The sequence below is a fragment of the Geotrypetes seraphini genome, chromosome 4 (assembly GCF_902459505.1).
Source record: "Geotrypetes seraphini chromosome 4, aGeoSer1.1, whole genome shotgun sequence".
In the NCBI taxonomy this organism is placed as follows: domain Eukaryota; kingdom Metazoa; phylum Chordata; class Amphibia; order Gymnophiona; family Dermophiidae; genus Geotrypetes; species Geotrypetes seraphini.
The window spans coordinates 238287907-238301966 of NC_047087.1; the positions used below are offsets into that span (position 1 = coordinate 238287907).

At 40.6% G+C, this 14060-nt stretch overlaps 1 protein-coding gene across 5 annotated transcripts in view; it reads left to right on the top strand.

Annotated features, from left to right (window-relative positions):
• RUFY2 (RUN and FYVE domain containing 2) overlaps positions 1–14060 on the top strand; it is a 127900-nt gene that overhangs the window by 73210 nt on the left and 40630 nt on the right. For 2 of the 5 annotated variants that reach the window (XR_004539183.1, XR_004539182.1), the window contains exon 15: positions 5722–5844. Coding sequence is in view for 2 of the 5 variants with exons in the window: in XM_033941546.1 (XP_033797437.1) it covers positions 5722–5851 (130 nt within the window). In the remaining 3 variants the exon portion in view is untranslated. Of the gene's footprint in view, positions 1–5721; positions 5853–14060 lie in introns of those variants that run through there. The other 3 variants (XM_033941546.1, XM_033941547.1, XM_033941549.1) reach the window with 2 other exon arrangements.

Below are 14060 nucleotides of genomic sequence, written 5' to 3' on the forward strand. Positions count from 1 at the left end.
TCCATTGACATGAATGGGTGAAATCTGATGTTCTGTTTGTAGCTCCGCCCACGTGTGCAGGTGGGCCACGAGACCCCCAGAACATATCACCCCAGGTAGTAAGGGATCTGCATACCAAGTTTCGTTCAAATCGGTCAAGCCGTTTTTGCGTGATCGCAGCACATACACACATACATACCTCCGATTTTATATATATAGATAGATGTCAATGTTACTCCTTTTCTCCATATAACAACTGACATTTATAACCTTCAGCCATACATTATGTCAGTGGAAAGATTCTACTTCCTGGGTTATAAAAACAGACTTCCTAACATCTGTATAAACTCTTAATTAACTTTTTGTGTGTTCGTTATCTATAAGAAACAGTGGCTTTCACAATGCATTCACATAATTATGTGTAAGTGTATATATAAAGACAGTTTTCCTGTTTCCTCCAAAATCTTTATCTTTCTTTTCCAAGATTATTTAAACAATGGTATATGGATTTACTTATGTCTTAGAAGTCACAAGTCAAACTTTTAAACTTCCTTAGCATTAGCTAAAATGTAGCATCAGCAATTTAAACCTTCCAATCCTTAATTACAATTGCCTCAGACTGTGTCATTATAGATCCATCTGAGTCCCAAATCTTTAATATACACCTTATATTGATTCATTCTTAATCTCAATTTTCTGTGACACCTTATCCATCGCACCTGTAAGTTTCAGAAATTCCTCAACAGTCTGACATCAGAGGGAAGCACTGTGGATCAGCTTTGGGAGGCAGGGAGGGGGGGCAGGAATGCCGACAGTGGCTTCAGCGGGTGGGGCAGGCAGCAAGGAGGGATCCCCGGTGGCAGCAGCACAGCTTTGATGGGCAGGCAGGGAATATTCTCCAAGACAGCCATGCCGCATACCCCCAAGAATACGCATACCGCGAGTTGAGAAACACTGCACTAGACCAAACAGATTTAATTCAGTTTCTAATGTGGTTTATTCAGGACCCTTCTGCCATTCTTCAAGACTCTTCCACCGCTACTGCAAATAAGCCTACCCAAATTCAGCCACCTAACATAAGAATTGCCATACCGGGACAGACCAAAGGTCTATCAAGCCCAGTATCCTGTTTTCAACAGTGGCCATCCCAGGTCCCAAGTACCTTGCTAGATCCCAAGTAGCAAAACAGATTTCATGCTGCTTATCCTATGAATAAGCAGCACATTCCCCCAAACCATCTCAATAATGGACAATGGACTTTTCTTTAAAGAAATTATCCAAACCTTTTTTAAACCCTGTTAAGCTAACTGATTTCACCACATTCTCTGGAAATGAATTCCAGAGTTTTAATTACATGTTGTGTGAAGAAATATTTTCTCTGGGGGTTTTTAAAAAAAAATCTACTACTTAGTATCTTCATTGCATGCCCCCTAATGCTAGTATTTTTGGAAAGAGTGAACAAATAATTCACATCTACCCTTTCCACTCAGTATTTTATGGACCTCTATCATATCACCCTGAGACGTCTCTTCTCTAAGCTGAAGAGCCCTTGCCGCTTTAGCTTTTCCTCAGATTCAGCCATACAGTGGGACGTTTGTTTTCGCCTGAGTTACCTATACGAAAGAGGATTGATCCCTAGGACCATTTTTCTTCTCCAACTATGGGGACCAACTCCTATCTCCCCTCAGTCTTGTATGCTCCTGCTACTTGGATCTTGTTCCTTTGGTAGCTGTGTTCCTTAGTCATCACCTTTGCATTAGGAAAGAACAAATGGAAGAGTATTCTTATCCCAAATTTCTAAAACAATTTCCAAAGATCTATTACTGTATTTTCTTCCTTGCATACTTCTAGTAATAGAAGGGATTTCCAATCCATTCTTCAGTCTTATTGTGTATCCAAATAAATTATTGCTCTACCAATATATCAGATCTTTCAAGACCTTGAGTTATCTGCATGGAGGACTCATTGCTCAGGACATCCATCTGCCAGATGTTTCAAGTTGAAGTGTAAAATCCCCCCACCTACATAAACTGGCTTTTAGAATTCCTAACCTGCCGCTCATACTAACGGCCTCTTTTACAAAGCTGCACTAGCAGCTGCGCTGCACAAACGGCCCCGAAGCCCATAGAGATTTAAAGGGCTTCGGGGCTATTGCCGCACGGCATCCGCTAGCGCAGCTTTGTAAAAGAGGCCTTAAGTGTGCCAAAATGACAAACTCTCCTCAGTCTGGACCACACACTGCAGAGTGACTCAGGGTTCTCTATTTGGAACAACAGCCCGTAAAAAATTTGATTACTGGTAGCATCAATATATAGACTATGGTACCTACCAATAATTTACCAGTATCCAAAATCTGGTTTGCAAAATATTTGCAATACTACAAAAGGTCTGCCTTCTGTGAAAATAATTACAGTACTGGTAATCCAACTTTAAAAACTGGTATACTCTACTGCAGGGGTACCCATACTTTTTGAGCTACTTTTAAAATGACCAAGTCAAAATGATCTATCAACAATAAAATTTAAAAAAAAACACAAAGCATACTGTACGCTTAGAAAATGTTAATTATCATTCCTATTCCGGGTTTTTTTCAAAGAGGTCAAGGCAGATGACTCTATTCACTGTCACCTCAGTAACAACCATACAAAAATAGACAAATATACCCCCCTCCCTTATAGCAGTTTTTAGCGCAGGGAGCTGCGCTGAATGCCCAGCGCTGCTCTCAATGCTCATAGGCTCCCTGCGTTAAAAAACGCTATTGTGGTTTAGTAAAAGGGGGGCCATAGTGCAAAATATAGACAGCAGATATAAATTCAGACACATTTTGATCACAATTGAAAATAAAATCATTTTTCCTACCTTTGTTGTCTGGTGATTTCATGAGTCTCTGGTTGCACTTTCTTCTTCTAACTGTGCATCCAATCTTTCTTCCCTTCTTTCAGCCAATATGCTTCCTCTCCTCCAGACCTCATTCCCTCCCCCAACTTTGTCTTCCTCTCTCCCTGCCTCCCTTTCTTTTTTTCTCTCTTCATGCCCCCTTTCTTTTTTTCTGTTTCCCTTCTTTCTCTCTCCCTGCCCTCCACCAAGCCACTGCTGCCACCATCGGGGAACAGGCCCCCAAGCCGCCGCCTTCGCCCCAAGCTCTCCCTGCTTCCCTTCGTCAGGCCGACCAGCATTCCTCTCCCTGACGTCAATTCTGCCGTCGGAGAGGAAGTTCTGGCCCAGCCAGGCAGCGATTGGCTGGCCTGAAGTTCCTCTCTGACGGCAGAATTGACATCGGGGAGAGGAAGGCTGATAGGCCTGGTAGATCGCCAAGGCAAAGTGAGTCTATCATGGAGCTCAGGATGGGCTCCGCGATCGACTCACTTTGCCTTGGCGGTCGATCGCAATTGACCTATTGGGCACCCCTACTCTACTGTATATGATGGGCGATTATTACCAATATGGAGCTCAAAGTTTGTATGCCTGTGTCACAAGGTGCCAGTAAATCATCCAAACTGATGAACTTCCAGTACCTTATGTGATGATGTTCCTTATGTATAATGACGCCCTGATAATGGAAGTATGGTACCATACCAGTAGGGTATGTTCCAAGCTTTTATGTGCAAGATAGTCTTTTGAAGTACCATACTGGGTAGCTTATGCATTGTCAAGGCTATTGTTAACCATCAAATAGTAGTATACTCAGTAACGCGCTATGGAAGACAAATTAAAGATGTAATTTTATTGGTCTTTGCATATCATTAATCCCAATTATGGAAGTGTTGGTTATTGTAGATCAAATGGATATAGAACAAAGGAGTGGCAAAAAACCACAAACTGGTGAAGCCAGCGGCCATTAACTAATGCAATGTCACCCAGAAAGATGGTGAACCATAAGTGGATTCTAATGTGATTCTACATCATTTGATTAATTGAATAAACACTGGCATCACAAACATCACCTTCGCAGTTTTGTGCTTAACTTCATTGGATTCACTGAGGACTTGGGTTATTTTTTGTTCTTTGACTTTTTATAAAATGATGTCACTCGGTGCTTGCATCATACATTCATGGATTTCCTTTGGTGTTTTCTTCTGCAGGAATATGGAGTTCCACACTTGAAAATTCCACAGTTTTCATTGACATGGTTCAATCAATGATCTGAAACAATGTCAAAACATAGCATTACGATTCTACAAATTGGCACTTTGCAAAATAAAATAACATTTTTTTCAGCTACGGTGGCAAAATAACGTTTAGAATTTAGGAAGTTGATTGGGATGAACTTTTTAGCACCCCCTTGTACCATTCAAATTCTATGCTATCAGAGATGGACTTTTCAGGTTGGTTTGGATGTGGTTTACATGTTGTATCAAAAGTGTTGGATAACATGGCATGACATACCATAACACTGTTGTTTTTATTTACCGTATCATCCAATATCTTCAAACGGTTTACAAAGCAAAAATTTACGTTAGCAAAATTTTATAAAACAATTTAAAATTGTTAACCAAAGATCGTCTGTCTATTAGTTAAAATGTTGGATGTTGTCCAAAGGATATCAACTGAAGTGTTGATAGGGCAAGAAGCTAGGGACACTATATCTGCCTGGTCCAGCGTAAGGCAATGAAACTTACATAAGTCCTGTCTGTGCATATTCTCAGCATTAAGGAAAACACTGGAAAGTATACAACAGTTCTTTGTTCCACGGAACTGTGAATGCTTCATACAATAACGTTTGTGGGCTCAGATAAATGGAACAGAAAAATGATCATGTTGTTGTTTCAGTTTGTGATATGTCATTCATTGTTCCATTACGGTGATAACCTCGTCAATTTGGCTGGTCTCTTTAGAGGGTAGTAAGGGGATTGGGAGACGGACTATAATGTCACCTGTGTAGCTGTAGCTTTTGATTCCCAGGGATTCCAATCAGTTTCCTAGTGAGCAAAAGTACAGAAGTGGATAATTGAGGAAGAAAAGGTTAGGTATTGGACTGGGTGTGGAATCCTTTATGGCTCATTTATCTAAGAAGAAAGCAAACAAAACCTGACTCGATAAAGAATGATATCTTACAAGCAGTTAAGCTTCTGTGACTGGAAACTAAAATATTTCCTTGCAGTGTGAACAGGAAAAACTGGGAGGATGGAATGAATCAACTGGTCTTTACTATCATCTACTACAGTTTGATTGATATTCCAAGTTCCATATATGTCAAAATGGCTTGGCTCTTGCAAGAAACAGTAAGAAAATTAATTGGTAGAACTGAAAGAGTGTTGAAGGAATTAGATTTACCACAGATGGCTACTGTAATTTTATCTCTTACTGCCTGCACCACAAAATCATGTTACAGTACTTTAATTCTGTCAGAGGCTTCATGTAGCTCTAAGATGTGAATGACCAGTCAAAAATAAGTTATGTGGCAAATAACACAACCTTTTGACTCACTTAATACTGCTGGTCTGCTGACCCAGTGACAATGCCATACAGAATATTTAGATTTGATTCTAAGGTCAATCTTCTGGTCCTCAAGCTGGGGTATTTTTTCTTTGTCATTGCACTACTTTCCAAGTAGAAAGGCTAAGACTTTTATGTAATATTTGGTAATTTGTAAATGATCTACACCAAAACAAGGTTTCTTTTCAGGAGCATTGTGAAGCACAATAGAACACATTTAATCAATCACAGAGATTTCTAAAAATAAGCAAAACAAACAACAACCATTTCCCAAGGTTCAGGACTGTGTTTTATTTGCAATTGCAGAGCTGAACTGGAGACAGATTTGAAGATTGAAAAGGAGTGGAGACAGGCTGTGCAGGATGATTTGCAGAAGGAGAGAGAGTCTGTGGCTCATCTTAGGACAGAAACACAACAGATCAATGGCCTAAAAAATGTAAATATTAAAATAACATGACCGTTCTTCAGTGATTGAAATATCTAATTTTCTTCATTGTCCACAAATGTTGAAGTGCAATTTTTAAAGTTTCATATAAAGAACATTCTCTAAAATATATGTATTTTCAATTTTGTATATCTTAGTAGAGCCAAGAGCATACACTATGGGACCCAAAGATTTTGGGCTTTATTTTACAAACTTTATGCAAAAACCTATTCAGAGGAATAAATCTCCAGTGGATATAAATACATATCCTCAGAGCCATCTAGAATATCTTTTTGGCAGTAAGAGTAAACATACCATAGGTTGAATATCTCCAGATATTTGGCCATTCATGCAGCCTAGGTACTTTGCATAATAGAGGTCTTAGGGGCCCAAGTGATAAAACACATGCAAAACATTTCTGAAGTACTATCCATTAAAGCACAGTCACCCATGCTAAATTATCTTGCGTTATTTTAACTTTTACACAGGTTAACATGCATTGTTAAATATAATGGGCTGATGGTGATTAATGGGCATATTATCTGTGGTTAATTTACTGCAGGTTACCATACTTTAGTGAATATGTTTATTATCATGAATTTGCATTAAAAAATGTAAAAATGAGTAATACATAAAGAATTGGCATGAACATGATAAAAATATTCGCAATATTGGCTATATGGTATGGACATATTACTTACTGAATGGCATCTAAACTAAGCATATTTGGCTCCTCTTTCTCGACCCTTTCTCTTGACAATGAAGCCTGATACTGAAAAGGCGCTGCTAACCTTTTCAGAATAATGACCTTGCTACGACTCCCCAATTGCTTAATATAATATAGGTTTATTAGTAATAGACAAAAGTCAGCTAATGTGGAGCAACAGTACTGCAAATTGAGCCAATGGATAACATATAGAGTAGCCGGCTTCTGATATGGATCCATCCTAAAGCTTAAGCCATCCAGTGTGCTACTTATATACTTTAGTTCAGTAGCCTAGAGTACTACCTAGTTACAGATTACAAACCCTTCTCCCTCCGGATTCGCGGGGGATAGGGACACAGCTGGACTGCAAATGGCAAAAAACCGCGAATATCTGGCTCTGACCCACCCCCGCCTCCCTCCCACCTTCCCGGCCTTACCTGGTGGTCTAGCGGGCTTTCGGGGCAGGAGCAATCTTCCTACGCTCCTGCCCCGTGCAGATCGCCATTAGGAAATGTCCGCTATGAGTTCCCATAGTCTCTCGAAACTATGACAGGAACTCCCAACAGCTATTTCCTAATGGCGATCTGCATGGGGCAGGAACGTAGGAAGATCACTCCTGGCTCGAAAGCCTGCTAGGCCACCAGGTAAGGCCGGGATGCCAGGGGGAAGACTTAACGATGTTTTTTTTTCTTTTTTCCCCCTCCCCAAAAAATTGCGAATATGTGAAATCGCGATTGCCGAAACCGCGAATGGGGAGGGGGAAGTGTACTCACTTTCTATTGGGTTGAGACATCTAACATATCTGCATATCAGGGAGCCATATTGAAGCATGATATCACCTAGTGTCAAATCTGACCTCTCTATTTCCCTTGACAATGCATTCCTAATACTAAGTTCAATAATTTATGAGAGTAGGCCCCCCTCCTTCCTGAGCTTCATTGTCGCTTTGTCAGCAGTGCAGATAACTCTTGGTAGGACATCTTGTTTGGGTTTGTCTTCTTGGAATGTTCCGAAATATACCAATATAGTTACAGTCAGCAAATATTTTCTAGCTACTAGAGCAAAGATGAACCTTTTACATAAGCATATTGTTTCTGCTGACAGGGAGAGAGATGATTCTTTCATTATTCAGAAACCTGCATTCAATAGCACAATGTCTCTCTTAAAAATATCCTCTGGGAGTCTCCTAGGGGTTTTCACCTATATTTTCATGAAGGTCTTACTCCTGATTCTCCCTCATTCCCCTCTTGAAGCCTAAGGAGACTTCACCAATCTAGATCAAGGCATAGATAAGGTTTATTGTTGTTCCCACAAAGTCGTCCATGTTCAGGAGGAAGAAAGGAGGAAAGCTCATTACTCAGGAATCAAGCTTAGTAAAATGAAGAAGACAATTGTCGCTACTACCCCTAATCTAATATGATACCAGCTTCATGAGGATTCAGGACAAATCATGCGTATGACAAAAATACATGAAAGCAAAAGAAAACAAATATAAGAACATTGAGCATAGAAATAGTTAGCCAGAAAACTTTTTAACTGAAAGTTAGATTATTTCCTGGTCTTTCCAAAAGAACTGAGATCAGTGCAGACCTGGTTGACAGCAAGCATTATCAGGCCATGCTCACAGGTCAAGATGGAAGTCCAGGTAAACACATTAGATCCTCTTATGCTATCATATTTCATATTGCACTGTTCAATTTAGAAACCTCCATCCCTGGCGGTTGGGTTAAAGTCATGAAGCCATATGTATCGCTGGTATTGTTACTCCACTGCACTTCATTTCAGCGTAGCAGCAAGAAAGGGTTGGAAAGAATCTGTTGAGGTGAGAGATAATCAGGGTGCAAATGCGGGAGTCCAAACAGGATGAAAATGCATAACAAGTCTTTTTCCCTAAAAGATGCAATCAGGCAAAGCACATGAATCTTGCAATAGGTCTGTTGCTATCATATTATTGCAAACACATGGTAATATACATAAACTAACACTGCATAAGTCCATAAAAAGGTTAAAGTGCAAATCAACAAGTCCACAGGTATGAAAAATCAAAATAAACTATAAAGGTCATTCTGTCGTCATAATTTTGTTATCTTGGTAGCAACAGTTAATACGTCTTTACTGGTAAGTTTAGGGTACCCAAGCACTTAGCAAGTTTCTTCTCTGGTGGCATGGTCCTTCCTATGTAAGGGAACACATCCATCATCTGAATCCCATGCAAACGGAGGCCTTCAATAAGTATTAGACAAATGATACCTTGAATAGGACTTTCAGTAATTAGCCTCAGTCCATAATTGTGCAAATAAATTATGAATAGCAAAACTGCAACACTGGAAAGAATGTGATTATAACACCACAAGAAATTTAAGTCAAAAAGGTGTAAACGTAGATTTACATATGGCAAATAGCATCATCTAATATGGCAGATGTCTTTATGAAGTGATCCACAATTAATAAGGAATTAATATGTGTAACATATTATTTAATTTGCTTTGAATAATGAACACACTGAGTAACATTATTAACAGAATAGGTACAGCACTGAAAAAGTGAATACAAAGGAAGAAAACAAAAATTAAAACATATGCTGTAATTCAAATAAGCTAAGTTCTAATATATTGACTGAGTTGTGTTTGGCAACTTAAGGAAATTGTTACCACAGTGGCATATGGTAATGCCATAGATTAAAACATGTTAACATATAGGTTACATGGAAACATACTAGAGTGAAGAAGATAAAACCTAAATATTAAAAAATGTGTACAGAGGAGTCTACCAATTTATGGAAGAATTGTCCCCCCTCCCGCGGAGTTGTGGGAGGGCTGTACAAAACCTGGTTCTTATTTTTTTTTTGTTTATAACACACTTTACTAAAAACAAACAAAATAATACATGGTGCTTGAAATAAACAAACCTTTATCGAGATACCAACAGTGTATAATGGGTTAGTGCATAATGGGTAAATAGTATATGTCACTGCATTTTAAAAGGGAGCTAAGACATTCGAAGAGATATAATCAGAAACTCTCACCAAATGTTAGGTGCAGTTTGTGTGTTCAACTAGGAACCTAAGAACATAAGAATTGCAGCTGCTGGATCAGACTAGTGGTCCATCATGCCCAGCAGTCCGCTCACGCGGCAACCCTCTTGTCAAAGACTAGCACCCTAACTGAGACTAGTCCTACCAGCATACGTCCTTGTTCATTATGAACTTGTCTAACTTTGTCTTGAATCCCTGGAGGGTGTTTTCCCCTATGACAGACTCCGGAAGAGCGTTCCAGTTTTCTACCACTCTCTGGGTGAAGAAGAACTTCCTTATGTTCATATGGAATCTATCGCCTTTCAATTTTAAAGAGTGCCCTCTCATTCTCCCTACCTTGGAGAGGGTGAACAACCTGTCCTTATCTACTAAGTTTATTCCCTTCAGTACCTTGAATGTTTCAATCATGTCCCCTCCCAGTCTCCTCTGTTCAAGGGAGAAAAGGCCCAGTTTCTCTAATCTTTCACTGTACGGCAACTCCTCCAGCCCCTTAATCATCTTAGTCGCTCTTCTCTGGACCCTTTCGATTAGTACTGTGTCCTTCTTCATGTTCGGCGACCAGTGCTGGACGCAGTACTCAAGATGAGGGCACACCATGGCCCGGTACAGCGGCATGATAACCTACTACCGATCTGTTCGTGATCTCCTTCTTTATCATTCCTAGCATTCTGTTCGCCCTTTTCGCCGCCGCCGCCACACATTGCGTGGACAGCTTCATCGACTTGTTTATCATAACTCCCAAGTCTCTTTCCTGGGAGATCTCTCCAAGTACCGCTCTGGACATCCTGTATTCGTGCATGAGATTTTTGTTACCTACATGCATCACTTTACACTTATCCACGTTAAACCTCATCTGCCATGTTGATGCCCATTCCTCGAGCCTGATTATGTCATGTTGCAGATCTTCGCAATCCCCCTGTGTCTTCACTACTCTGAATAACTTTATATCGTCTGCAAATTTAATCACCTCACTCATCATACCAATGTTCAGATTGTTTATAAAGATGTTGAAGAGCACGGGTCCAAGCACCGAGCCCTGTGGCACCCCACTGGTGATGCTCTTCCAGTCCGAGTATTGTCCATTTACCTCTACTCTCTGTTTCCTATGCTCCAGCCAGTTTTTAATCCACGTGAGTATTTCATCCTCGATTCCATGGCTCGCAATTTTCCGAAGTAGTCGTTCATGCGGAACCTTGTCAAACGCATTCTGAAAATCCAGATATACAATGTCGACCGGGTTGCCCTTGTCTATCTGTCTGTTTACTCCCTCAAAGAAGTGCAGCAAATTCGTCAAACACAATCTGCCTTTGCTAAAACCATGCTGACTGGTCCTCATCAGATCATATCCGTCAAGGTGATCAATTATGCAGTCCTTTATCAGCGACTCTACTATCTTTCCCGGTACCGAGGTTAGAATCACCGGTCTGTAGTTTCCTGGATCTCCCCTCAAACCTTTCTTGAAGATCAGCGTAAGATTCGCCACCTTCCAGTCTTCCGGAATCTTTCCCGATTTGATCGACAGATTGGCTATTAGTTAAAGCAGTTCAGCTATGGTCCCTTTCAGTTCCTTGATGACCCTCGTATGGATGCCATCCGGTCCCGGGGATATATTGCTTTTAAGCCTATCAATCTCCTACACACCTCCTCTAGACTGACTGTCAATCCTGTCAGCTTTCCGTCTTCGTTTCCGGTATATAGCCTGATGGGTTCCGGTATGCTGTGTAAATCTTCTTCGGTAAATACAGACACAAAAAATGTGTTCAGTTTGTCGACGATTGCTTTGTCCTCCTTTAGCGCTCCCTTTATTCCATGGTCATCCAACGGTCCCACCACTTCCTTCAAGGGTCATTTCCCCTTAATATATTGAAAGAACGGCTTGAAGTTCTTCGCCTTCTTGGCTATTTTTTCCTCGTAGTCTCTTTTGGCCCCTTTTACCACCTTATGGCACCTGCGTGGATGTTGTTTGTGCTTGTTCCAGTTTGCAAAAAGGGCTGCAAGTTTGACAGTAAGGGAAGCTGGCATGGTGCTAGCAACAAGTTATATACCCAAAGAACTCTAATGTCTCCTAAAGCCTTTTGTTTTCCCCCATTCAAACTCATTTAATATTAAAACATCATAGTTACCCAAATAAAGATTACATTGTAATGTATTGTACTGTCCTATGCAAACCTGCTGTAACTGGCAGTGTTGAGATGCTACATCTCATGATTAAAAGCAGTACTGTGTACTCTCTCTATATATATCCCCTCTTGTAAGAAGAAAAGGAGGAACGTCTAGGAATGCTTGTCTTATGGGTTGAGGGAAAACAGAAAATTAGACAGGATGCATACCACAATTAGAATAAAAGAACATAAGAACAGTTCCTCTAAACATAAACTTATTAAGAGAAGGACTTGCAAATTCCTGAAACGGGATGAGCATTGTGCCACTGTATCTCTGAGAGAGCGAGACCAGAAGGCTTTGAACATGCGCAAATGCTCAAAGCCTAGTCCAGCCCGGCGCAGGAAGAAGGAGGATCTCTCTTGCACCGCACCGCCCAGCCCAGCCCAGCCCAACCCAACCCAACGAGGGAGGATCTTCGGGCACTGGCACCAATGCAATCCTGTGCATTGGTGCTGGTGCCGGTGCCCAATTGGGTAAGAGATGTTTTGCGGTGCTGGGGGGGATGTAGGATCGCGGGGGAGGGGGGGTGATGCGAGCGGGGGGGGGGGGGAGGATGCCGGTTCGCAGGGGGAATGCCGGATTCGAATGAAAAAAAAAAATACTCTCTCGGGTAAGCGAGCGGGGGGGAGGATGCCGGTTCGGAGTAGGCGGGAGGAGGTTTTAGCATGCGCGGTATACGCGTGTGCGCGCTATATTAAATTTTTTAAACATAAATTTGTGTTCCCCGCGCGATATACCCGTGTGCGCGTTTTACACGGGTGCGCAGTATATGGGTGAAAATACAGTAGATGTTCACCAAGATGCATGCTGATAGAAAATGAATATAAACAGTTAAAGTGATAGATTAGAGTTTGGTTACTTGGGTTAGTTTGATAGTGCACAGGGAAGAAGTAAAGAGCTAGTACACTCGGTGAGGAAGTCAAAGGAGCAGAATGCAGAGGTGTTTAGAACTCTCTGTCATCTGAGTCAGTAAGGATCTTCAGAAAGCAATGTGAAAGGATGTGCTTGAAGTTTCAGGTTTATTAAAACTTGTTATTATGGCATAGATTTCAAAGTGATGTACAAATTAAGAACATAAGCAGTGCCTCTGCTGGGTCAGACCAGAGGTCCATCAAGCCCAGCAGTCCACTCATGCGGCAGCCCATCAGGTCCAAGACCTGTATAGTAATCCTCTATCTATACCCTTCTATCCCCTTTTCCTTCAGGAAATTATCTAATCCCTTCTTGAACCCCAAAACCGTACTCTGTCCTATCACACCCTCTGGAAGCGCATTCCAGGTGTCCACCACCCTTTGGGTGAAGAAGAACTTCCTAGCATTGATTCTGAATCTGTCGCCTCTTAATTTTTCTGAATGCCCTCTCGTTCTTGTAGTTTTCGAACGTTTGAAAAATCTGTCCCTCTCCACTTTCTCCATGCCCTTCATGATCTTGTAAGTCTCTATCATGTCCCTAAGTCTCCGCTTCTCCAGGGAAAAGAGCCCCAATTTCTCTAATCTTTCAGCATATGAAAGGTTTTCCATACCTTTTATCAATTATGTCACTCTTTTCTGAACCCTCTCGAGTATCGCCATATCCTTCTTAAGGTATGGTGACCAATATTGGATACAGTACTCCAGATGCGGGCACACCATCGCCCGATACAACAGCAGGATAACTTCTTTTGTTCTGGTTGTAATACCTTTCTTAATAGTACCCAGCATTCTATTCGCCTTCTTAGAGGCTGCTGCGCACTGTGCTTCATTGAGTTGTCCACTGTGATAAAAATAGAATATGACAAAACAATATTTTTTGGTGGACAAAAGACTCAACAATAGACAAATGAATTATAACATGAAATGTTTAGGGTAGTGGGAGGAACTACAAAATGTAAAGAAAAGAGACATGTTTGTTCTACTTTTCTATCATGAATTGTATTTCACTTCCCCTTTTTACCTTTTGTTACGAATATGTTGAACTATTTCTAATATTATGTTATTATTCAAGTTTGATTTGTATTATATGTTTAATCTTTTTTAAAGTTTGTATTGTATTGTTTCCCTCTGAATGTATCTTAAATTGTACATCGCTTTGAATTATGATTAAGCGATTAATCAAAAAAAAAAAAAATCATTAAACTTGAAACTTGAAAATAACAATGGGATAGGTCATATCTAAAATTAATGGTCTCACACCTTTTATGAATCAAATGCATCCTTGAAAAGAAAACATTTTAGTTTTCCTTTAAATCTGTCAAGGTTGGTTTCCTTTCTTACTTAAATTGGTAATGAGCAAGTTTGAGGGGCTGTCACCGAGCAAATAGTGTCCCGCCAGGTATTAAT